The 10,236-nt window shown below is 48.3% G+C and overlaps 1 protein-coding gene across 1 annotated transcript; it reads left to right on the top strand.

The window, feature by feature from the left end:
* The first annotated feature begins 1,306 nt into the window (after positions 1-1,306).
* LOC119356729 (molybdopterin biosynthesis protein CNX1-like) lies at positions 1,307-6,123 on the top strand. Its single transcript, XM_037623708.1, has 13 exons — positions 1,307-1,488; positions 1,561-1,687; positions 1,800-1,930; positions 2,524-2,625; positions 2,709-2,792; positions 2,892-3,119; positions 3,322-3,509; positions 3,588-3,692; positions 3,785-4,108; positions 5,047-5,204; positions 5,310-5,416; positions 5,581-5,637; positions 5,716-6,123. Exons 1-13 carry the CDS (start codon positions 1,330-1,332, stop codon positions 5,923-5,925), a joined length of 1,980 nt encoding a protein of 659 aa, XP_037479605.1. The 5' UTR covers positions 1,307-1,329; the 3' UTR covers positions 5,926-6,123.
* The last annotated feature ends 4,113 nt before the right edge of the window (positions 6,124-10,236 follow it).

Below are 10,236 nucleotides of genomic sequence, written 5' to 3'. Positions count from 1 at the left end.
GGTGTGGTCGCCAAGACTGCCGTGGCTCGCGCACGTGTAGACAGCTGACGCGCGCTCCAAATGGCAGGGCTCAAGGCGGTGGCTACCCGAGTGGAAGGGCGGGCGGGTGGAGGCGCAGACGGTGCGCGGGGTGACCAGCATGGCCACGTACCCACTGCGGCAGCGGAGGCAGCTGGGCGGCGCGCTGGAGGAAGTGCGGCCTCGGACGGCCGGCGGAGATTCCTAAATAAAAACATTGGGGCATCTTCAAAACGGACCTTCAAACCGCTCGCATATATTTGGACTGCGAAAGCCATCCAATAGAATCTGTATCGATCTGTCGAGCGGTGTGGACGTACTTTTTCGGACGAACATGGAGCTTTGCGGGAGTCCGGACAGTAGACACGTAGGACTCCGAGTCAAGGGATGGATTAAGGGTTATCGAGTGGTCAACCGCAACAAGGCACCCGACCATTTGACATTGTTAGCCGACTCCTTCGATGCACTCCTCGCTGACCATTTTGGCCAACGTTTTCAGACGCGCAAGACTATCTTCGATTGTTTGTAACATTTTGCTTCCCTCAACCTCGCCACCTCGGGCTCGCAGACGACAAATCCAATCCACATAGCCTCGATGAAAAACCCATGTCCATTCCCCAGAGCTCCCCTTCCTGAGCTGTGGAACCTCTGTTCCGAGATTCCACTTCAATGGTAGAGTTTTCTTTGATTTTCAGTCGACCGGAGGAGGAAGCGTTTGAGGTCCGTCGTGCATCGGCATCGATCAGTAGCCTACCCCACCACAAGACCTGGTTCCACATGCCCTCACAGGATCGGTCTTGTGGTGGCCTCGCTACTGATCGATCATCGATGCCTCATCTGCGACGTCTTCATGAAGCCAGGCTAGCTTCTGCTGTCCACTTGCCGGTCCCCTAGGCGTCCTGAGTGAGTGCAGAGTGCGTTGATCTAGTTTGCTTTTGATGTTTTTATCATGCTCTGAGGTGTATGGTTCGGTTGGGACGCGACCTTTGTGCTTTGTGTCCGGCCTCTTTGTCATTGTTTGGCCTGAGTTTGGGTAAAGAAAAGAGAAAAAGAGATTCACCTAGTCCATTCCAATGAGACGGACATGATTTTGACGGGTGAATATTCAAGCACGATTTGGAAGCCGTCCCTCGGCGCTACCAACTCAAAGTAATCACGCCACACGTGGCACGTCGCCGGGAGCGTGGCTGGGTGGCTGGCTGTCTGGTCGATAGAGAGGCCCCCACCTCAGCTCAGCCCAGCCAAAGCCCAGCCGCCGCCCCTCAGTCGACCCTAATCAACCGGAGAGAGCCGAGAGGGAGAGAAAAAAAAATGCTGCGGGTGGAGGAGGCGCTGGCGGCGGTGCTGTCCGCCGCGGCGGCCTGCCGCGCCGCCCCGTCGGCCGTGCCGCTGCTCGACGCGCTCGGCCTCGTCCTCGCGGAGGACATCCGCGCGCCCGACCCCCTGCCCCCCTTCCGCGCCTCCGTCAAGGTCAGTCCCAGTCGAGTCAACCACCCCCCTCCCGCTGCTCCGTCTGAGGTGAATAACGGCCGTCTCCTGCAGGACGGGTACGCCGTGGTGGCCGCCGACGGGCCCGGGGAGTACCCGGTCATCGCGGAGGCCAGGGCCGGCGACGACGCGCTCGGCGTGGTCGTGACACCCGGCACCGTCGCGTACGTCACGACCGGAGGTGCGTCGGCGGCTTACCACTACTACGCCCTATCTATCTCTCTCGGGTGCTCCGGTGCTGCGTGCGTTTTTCAGTGAGCTGACGATGCGGCTGTTGTTGCTGTGCTGGGCAGGGCCGATTCCCGACGGCGCGGATGCCGTCGTGCAGGTGGAGGACACGGAGCAGGTCGCCGCCGCGCCGGATGGGTCGAAGAGGGTCAGGATCTCGGCGCGGGTAGCCGAGGGGCACGATATACGCAGCGTGGTATGCCAATTTTGTCAGTGCTTGCTAGTTTTATGTGCTCTCTCTCGGTTTATGGGGATTAACCACGGCTTGTGAGACTGAATTTGATGGATTGCTATAGCCCATGCTCTGCAGCCGAGTCAGCTGCGCCTAAATTCAGTTTACATGTTTGACACTCTTACTGTTTCATCTCTATTGTAAATTTGTAATGAGCTCTCCTGTGTTTTGGAGGGCAACCGTTGGTTCTGATTTGTGATGCTATGCATTTGATAGATACTAGCTATAGTTCTCACACTCTGCTGCCATGTTAACTGCATCCAAATTCAGCTTGCGTAGTTCGGTAGTTGTTTTATCTCTTGTCTTGGAAACTGGAAGCAAGATTCTTGTTTATAATCTTGTCATGGCCTCATGAGATTAGTTGTGTACAAATGTATATCAATTGCCACCACTGTTTGTACTCAATGCAATAAAAGATCAATGAAATGTTGCATGCACAATAAGGCATTTGTCTAGCACTACAACTTTGTGCTCTCTCTATAAAGATGGACCACAATCATCTGTGGTGAGTTTTTTTGGTAACCGGTGTGTTAGTTATCTGAATTTATAATTTCCAGGGATGTGACATAGAGAAAGATTATATAGTGCTGAAATCTGGTGAGAACATAGGTCCTGCAGAAATTGGGCTACTTGCAACAGTGGGAGTAACTACTGTCAAGGTGAACATCTTATGATTAATTTTACCAAGTATATGAGAGTAAAACTAGTGCTCTAATGCAGCATTCTGTGTTTGCATGTGCAGGCATACCGTCGACCAACCATTGCTGTATTTTCTACAGGGGATGAGTTAGTTCAGCCAGTCACTGCAACTCTCAATCGTGGTCAGGTTATTTCTACTATTCCACAATGTTTGCGTCCTTCTCATTTCTTTGCATTCCATATTTACCAAAATGCATAATCTCTCTGCTTCAAACTAAAATTTCAGATTCGTGATTCTAACCGGGCCATGCTACTTGCTGCTGCTATTCAGCAGAAGTGTAAAGTGGTTGACTTGGGTATTGCAAAAGATACTGAAGAAAGTCTTATGGAGCATATGGATGCAGCTCTACATTCTGATGCTGATATAATCCTTACTTCTGGTGGTGTTTCCATGGGTGATAGAGATCTTGTCAAACCTTGCTTGGCAAAGATGGGTAAAATTCACTTCGAAAAGGTAACCTAGAAATCCTTATGGGGTATTGTGTACCAAGATGTTGATAAGCAGCCTCAGCCTTATGATTGTATTCTTTTCCTCTATGCTGTTGGATAACCATTGAAAGCAGTTATGTTTGCAAAAGATACCTTTTAAACTCGACACCGCTATATCTGTCCATTTTTCTCCAATGATTTTAATCATTTGCTGTATGTGCATGCAGATCCGGATGAAACCAGGGAAGCCATTGACATTTGCTGAGATCACATCAAATGACCCAACAAAGCCATCCAAAACAGCTCTTGCTTTTGGCTTGCCTGGAAACCCAGTGAGCTGTATGGTTTGCTTCAATCTCTTTGTTGTTCCTGCAATACGTCTTGTCTCTGGTTGGTCAAATCCTCATCTAGAGAGGTAGTTATCCTTTGTGCTTGTTATTTGTTTTTCTTTCATCATTTTGTTCTTCATTTTCCACTGATGAGACTTTTTTAGAGTGCATGTGCGAATATCACATCCTCTAAGAGCAGACCCACATCGTATGGAGTTCCATCGTGCAGTGATCAGATGGGTGCTCGACGATGGATCCGGTAGACCAGGGTAAGAGTTATATTTTACCATGGCAGCCTGATGTTTCATTACACCATATTTGACACCACGTAAGTAAATGTCTGCTAATTTATTTTTGGCAGTTATGTTGCTGAGAGCACTGGCCAACAAGCTAGTAGCCGCCTTCTAAGTATGAAATCTGCAAATGCCTTGCTGGAAGTGCAATCATCTGAGCAGATATTGGCAGCTGGAGCATCTGTCCAAGCTGTACTTATTTCTGATATAACTAGCCCTCCTCTGGATAAGCTGCCTGCTGCTTCCAGCCCCTTATCATCTCATCTTGTTTCTTCTGCAAAAGGTGCTTTGGCGGATGCGCCACAGGTTGCAGCTTCTCAGAATGCTGAAGTTAAAGTAGCAATTCTGACTGTTAGTGACACTGTTTCTTCTGGAGCAGGCCCCGATAGGAGGTATTTCCTTAAGTGCAATACCTTTTTCTTCAGTCTTAAGTTCTGTTGTTTGTGATTTTGTTCCCACTCTCAAAAGACATTAGAAAGAAAAAATCTGTATGGTATGCAGAGTACATGCATCCTGATACACCTCTTTGCCTTAAGCTGCAAATGGGCCACTCCTGATGCAAAATGAAATGAGTCAAATTACTGTCTATTCCTTGCATGTTCACATAAGATGGTGATGTGTTTCAGTAAGAACTCCACATTTCACAAATTTATCATCGTACCTAGGCCTCAAAATTTGTACTCTTTGCAAGCACGTGCATCCTGATACACCTCTTTGCTTCGAGTTGCAAATGGGTCACTCTTGATGCAAAATAGAAGAGTCAAATTACTGTCTATTCTTTGCATATTCACATAAGATGGTGGTGCGTCTCAGTAAGGACTCCACATTTCACAAGTTTATTATCATACCTAGGCCTCAAAATATGTGCTCTTTGCAAAGTACATGCATCCTGATACACCTCTTTGCCTTGAGATGCAAATGGGTCACTCTTGATGCAAAATAGAAGAGTCAATTTACTGATGATTCTTCTCATAAGATGGTGATGTGTCTCAGTAAGGACTCCACATTTTACAAATTTATTATCCTACCTAGTCCTCAAAATTTGTACTCTTTGCAAAGTACGTGCATCTTGATACACCTCTTTGCCTTGAGTTGCAAGTGGGTCACTCTTGATGCAAAATAGAAGATATGATTAACTGATGATTCTTCACATAAGATGGTGATGAATTTCAGTAAGTACTCCACATTTCACAAAGTTATTATCCTTTCTTGGCCTCCAAAATTGCGGATTAATCATAACTTCTGTTTATTCTTCGTGATGTGAATCATGCTTCCATGAAAAGTAACTTATGTCATTGTTATTTCGTCTCTCTTATCATCCCATCTGTAGTGGCCCAAGAGCTGTATCTGTAGTGAACTCTTCATCGGAGAAATTAGGGGGAGCAGTTGTTGTTGCTACTGCCGTGGTTCCAGATGAAGTGGACAAAATTAAGGAGATTCTGGTGAAGTGGAGCGATATTGACCGTGTTAACCTCATCTTGACCTTAGGTGAAAATTTTATTTTGAAGAAGCTGCTTAGGTGACATGATCTCAAGTTTCAAGTTGTTTCCTACTCACATGAGGTTCTACCTCCTGGTAATAACGTACATGCAGGTGGCACTGGCTTCACACCTAGAGATGTTACTCCAGAAGCAACTAAATCTGTAATACAGAAAGAAGCACCTGGCCTTGCGTTTGTTATGATTCAAGAGAGCTTGAAGGTGATGACAGCGTTTATTACAGCCTCTAGGTTTAGCACAGCTAACTGCAAACCATGCAGATTACACAAAACGCAATCTTCGCCAATAGCATTTACTGTCATAAAGTTCGCAGGATTGTTTTGTTATCTGTACTGACGGTGCTTGCACTGTTATTTTTGGTACAGGTGACACCATTTGCGATGCTATCCCGAGCCGCGTGTGGGATAAGAGGATCAACACTTGTACAGACTAAAACCCAAGAATGCTCTTTAATTTCAAACTTGTAGGTCCTGAACCGCTCACAAGAGTTTTCTTTCCAGATCATCAACATGCCTGGGAACCCGAATGCTGTCGCGGAGTGCATGGAGGCTCTTCTCCCAGCGCTGAAGCACGCCATGAAGCAGTTGAAGGGTGACAAGAGGGAGAAGAACCCTCGACATGTGCCTCATGCTGAAGCGGCACCTGTGGACCAGTGGGAGCGCAGCTTCAGAGCCGCGTCGTCGGGCGGTGGCTGCTCATGCGACCCTTGATTGGCACTCGTCCAGAGGTGGTGGAACACTCTTCCTGGGGAACCTGCTTTCGTAATCCTGCTGCATCTAGTTTGAAGCTGAAACAGCGATGGTTTCGATTTTGATCGTTATGGCCATTTCGTGACTCTTTGGACATTTGAGAACCGGCGTGTATGTGCTACCAGCAAAGCAGTGAGAGTTTCTTTTTGTTCTTGTGTCTATCAGGCCAACTCCACCGCGCAACCCCATCCTGTCCGCGCGCGTCCGTTTGGGGTAAAACGGACGAATGGCGCGGTCCAGCGCGCGGGCGCAAACGGACAAATGTTCGGATTCCGTCCGTTTTCGACCCATCCCCGGCCTAAACTTACGCTCGGTTTGGGGTGAAACGGACGCCCGTGAATGGCCTGGACGCACGCCCTTTTCCCCCCTGTGCGCGTCCGTTTGGGGTAAAACGGACGAATAGCGCGGCCCAGCGCGTGGGCGCAAACGGACAAATGTCCGGATCGTCCGTTTTCGACCTATCCCCGACCTAAACTTACGCTCGGTTTGGGGTGAAACGGACTCGCGCGGATGGCTTGGACGCACGCCCTTGCCCCCCCTGTGGCCTACCTGTCGGGGACACTAGCAGTCCCTCCCAACGCTTTCACCCCCTCTTTCCTGCCCCGCCGTCGGTGCCGCCGCTATTCTTCGGCCGCCTCTTCACCGCGTAGCCCCCGGCCGTCCCTGCCAAACCATGTCTCGACATGGCTGTCACCACGCCCGCGCTTTTGGCCGTCGATCGGAGAAGGTTTGGTCGTCGTTGTCTTTGCCGGTCGCAGAGGGGACACGACCGTCGGCGACGTACCACGACGGCCTCGGCAGCTTCCGACGAGAGCTCCAAAGCGGCCAGTAGCCGGTCGGCAACCACCCCTACTGCGTCGAGGTGATCATCGCGGCCTCTTCGCCACCACGACCGCAAGGTGTTCGACATTTTGCCCACAAAGGTATGGACAGTGGAGCCGAGTTTTTCTTCCATCACTTCCTTTGTTCATCGGACGATTCATCGTCGGATGATGAAGATCTTGTGGTGGCTGCATTGGTCATTCACGACCACATTCAACGACAGCTTCCTCGGTACAGGGGGTCAGTCCCTGGCCGTTGGGGAACATAGCAATAATTCAAAATTTTCCTACGTGTCACCAAGATCAATCTATGGAGTCATCTAGCAACGAGGGAGGAGTGGATCTACATACCCTTGTAGATCGCACGCACAAGCGTTCAAGAGAACGGGGTTGATGGAGTCGTACTCGTCGTGATCCAAATCACCGATGATCCTAACGCCGAACGAACGGCACCTCCGCGTTCAACACACGTACGGAGCAGCGACGTCTCCTCCTTCTTGATCCAGCAAGGGGGGAGGAGAGGTTGAGGAAGATGGCTCCAGCAGCAGCACGACGGCGTGGTGGTGATGGAGTTGCAGTACTCCGGCAGGGCTTCGCTAAGCTCTATGGAGGAGGAGGAGGTGTTGGAGAGGGAGAGGGAGGCACCAAAGGCCAAGGTATGAAGTCCTCCATCTCCCCCACTATATATAGGGGGGCCTAGGGGGGGCGCCGGCCCTAGGAGATCCAATCTCCTAGGGGGGCGGCGGCCAAGGGAGGAATCCCTCCTCCCCAAGGCACCTAGGAGGTGCCTTCCCCCTTTAGGACTCTTCCTTAGGGTTTCCCCACCCTTAGGCGCATGGGCCCTAGGGGGAAGTGGCGCCCCAGCCCACTTTGGGCTGGATCCCTTCCCACTTCAGCCCATGGAGCCCTCCGGGATAGGTGGCCCCACCCGGTGGACCCCCGGGACCCTTCCGGTGGTCCCGGTACAATACCGGTGACCCCGAAACTTGTCCCGATGGCCGAAATAGCACTTCCTATATATAATTCTTTACCTCCGGACCATTCCGGAACTCCTCATGACGTCCGGGATCTCATTCGGGACTCCGAACAACATTCGGGTTACTGCATATACATATCCGTACAACCCTAGCGTCACTGAACCTTAAGTGTGTAGACCCTACGGGTTCGGGAGACATGCAGACATGACCGAGATGACTCTCCGGTCAATAACCAACAGCGGGATCTGGATACCCATGTTGGCTCCCACATGTTCCATGATGATCTCATCGGATGAACCACGATGTCAAGGACTTAATCAATCCCGTATACAATTCCCTTTGTCTAGCGGTATGATACTTGCCCGAGATTCGATCGTCGGTATCCCGATACCTTGTTCAATCTCGTTACCGGCAAGTCTCTTTACTCGTTCCGTAACACATCATCCCGTGATCAACTCCTTGATCACATTGTGCACATTATGATGATGTCCTACCGAGAGGGCCCAGAGATACCTCTCCGTTTACACGGAGTGACAAATCCCAGTCTCGATTCGTGCCAACCCAACAGACACTTTCGGAGATACCTGTAGTGTACCTTTATAGCCACCCAGTTACGTTGTGACGTTTGGCACACCCAAAGCATTCCTACGGTATCCGGGAGTTGCACAATCTCATGGTCTAAGGAAATGATACTTGACATTAGAAAAGCTTTAGCATACGAACTACATGATCTTGTGCTAGGCTTAGGATTGGGTCTTTGTCCATCACATCATTCTCCTAATGATGTGATCCCGTTATCAATGACATCCAATGTCCATGGTCAGGAAACCGTAACCATCTATTGATCAACGAGCTAGTCAACTAGAGGCTTACTAGGGACATGGTGTTGTCTATGTATCCACACATGTATCTGAGTTTCCTATCAATACAATTCTAGCATGGATAATAAACGATTATCATGAACAAGGAAATATAATAATAACTAATTTATTATTGCCTCTAGGGCATATTTCCAACAGTCTCCCACTTGCACTAGAGTCAATAATCCAGTTCACATCGATATGTGATTAACACTCAAGGTCACATCCCCATGTGATTAACACCCAAAGAGTTTACTAGAGTCAATAATCTAGTTCACATTACCATGTGATTAACACTCGATGAGTTCTGGGTTAGATCATGTTATGCTTGTGAGAGATGTTATAGTCAACGGGTCTGAATCTTTCAGATCCGTATGTACTTTGCAAAATTCTATGTCATCTTATAGATGCAACTACTACGCTACATTTGGAGCTATTCCAAATAACTGTTCTACTATACGAATCCAGTTTACTACTCAGAATAATCTGGATTAGTGTCAAAGTTTGCATCGGCGTAACCCTTTACGACGAACTCTTTTACCACCTCCATAATCGAGAAAATTCCTTAGTCCACTAGTTACTAAGGATAACTTTGACCACTGTCTTGTGATCCATTCTTAGATCACTCTTGTACCCCTTGACTGACTCATGGCAAGGCACATTTCAGGTGCGGTACACAGCATAGCATACTGTAGGGCCTATGTCTTAAGCATAGGGGACGACCTTCGTCCTTTCTCTTTATTCTGCCGTGGTCGAGCTTTAAGTCTTAACTTCATACCTTACAACTCAGGCAAGAACTCCTTCTTTGACTGATCCATCTTGAACACCTTCAAGATCATGTCAAGGTATGTGCTCATTTGAAAGTACCATTAAGAATTTTGATCTATCCTTATAGATCTTGATGCTCAATGTTCAAGTAGCTTAATCCAGGCTTTCCATTGAAAAACACTTTCCAAATAACCCTATATGCTTTTCAGAAATTCTACGTCATTTCTGATCAACAATATGTCAACAACATATACTCATCAGAAATTCTATAGTGCTCCCACTCACTTCTTTGGAAATACAAGTTTCTCATAAACTTTGTATACACCCAAAATCTTTGATCATCTCATCAAAGCGTACATTCCACCTCCGAGATGCTTACTCCAGTCCTTAGAAGGATTGCTGGAGCTTTGCATACTTATTAGCATCTTTCAGGATTGACAAAACCTTCCGGTTGTATCACATACAACCTTTCCTCAAGAAAATCGTCGAGGAAACAATGTTTTGACATCCTATCTGCAAGATTTTATAAATAATGCAGTAATCGCTAATATAATTCCAACAGACTCTTAGCATCGCTACGAGTGAGAAAGTCTCATCATAGTCAACTCCTTGAACTTGTCGGAAAACATCTTAACGACAAGTCGAGCTTTCTTAATGGTGATACTTACCATCATTGTCTGTGTTCCTTTTAAAATCCATATGTACCTAACAGCCTTACGACCATCAAGTAGTTCTTCCAAAGTGTACACTTTGTTTTCATACATGGATCCTATCTCGGATTTTATGGCCTCGAGCCATTTATCGGAATCCGGGCCCACCATCGCTTCTCCATGGCTCGTAGATTCA

The sequence above is a fragment of the Triticum dicoccoides genome, chromosome 2A (assembly GCF_002162155.2).
Source record: "Triticum dicoccoides isolate Atlit2015 ecotype Zavitan chromosome 2A, WEW_v2.0, whole genome shotgun sequence".
In the NCBI taxonomy this organism is placed as follows: Eukaryota; Viridiplantae; Streptophyta; class Magnoliopsida; order Poales; family Poaceae; genus Triticum; species Triticum dicoccoides.
This window is presented reverse-complemented; position numbering and strand designations above follow the sequence as displayed.

What these genes read in the sequence shown, in the direction of transcription:
- LOC119356729 (XM_037623708.1), top strand. Translation starts at nt 1,330, where the DNA reads ATGCTGCGGGTGGAGGAGGCGCTGGCGGCGGTGCTGTCCGCCGCGGCG. An exon ending in GTAAAATTCACTTCGAAAAG is followed by an intron (nt 3,120 to 3,321) that starts GTAACCTAGAAA and finishes ATGTGCATGCAG; the next exon opens with ATCCGGATGAAACCAGGGAA. An exon ending in TCAAATCCTCATCTAGAGAG is followed by an intron (nt 3,510 to 3,587) that starts GTAGTTATCCTT and finishes AGACTTTTTTAG; the next exon opens with AGTGCATGTGCGAATATCAC.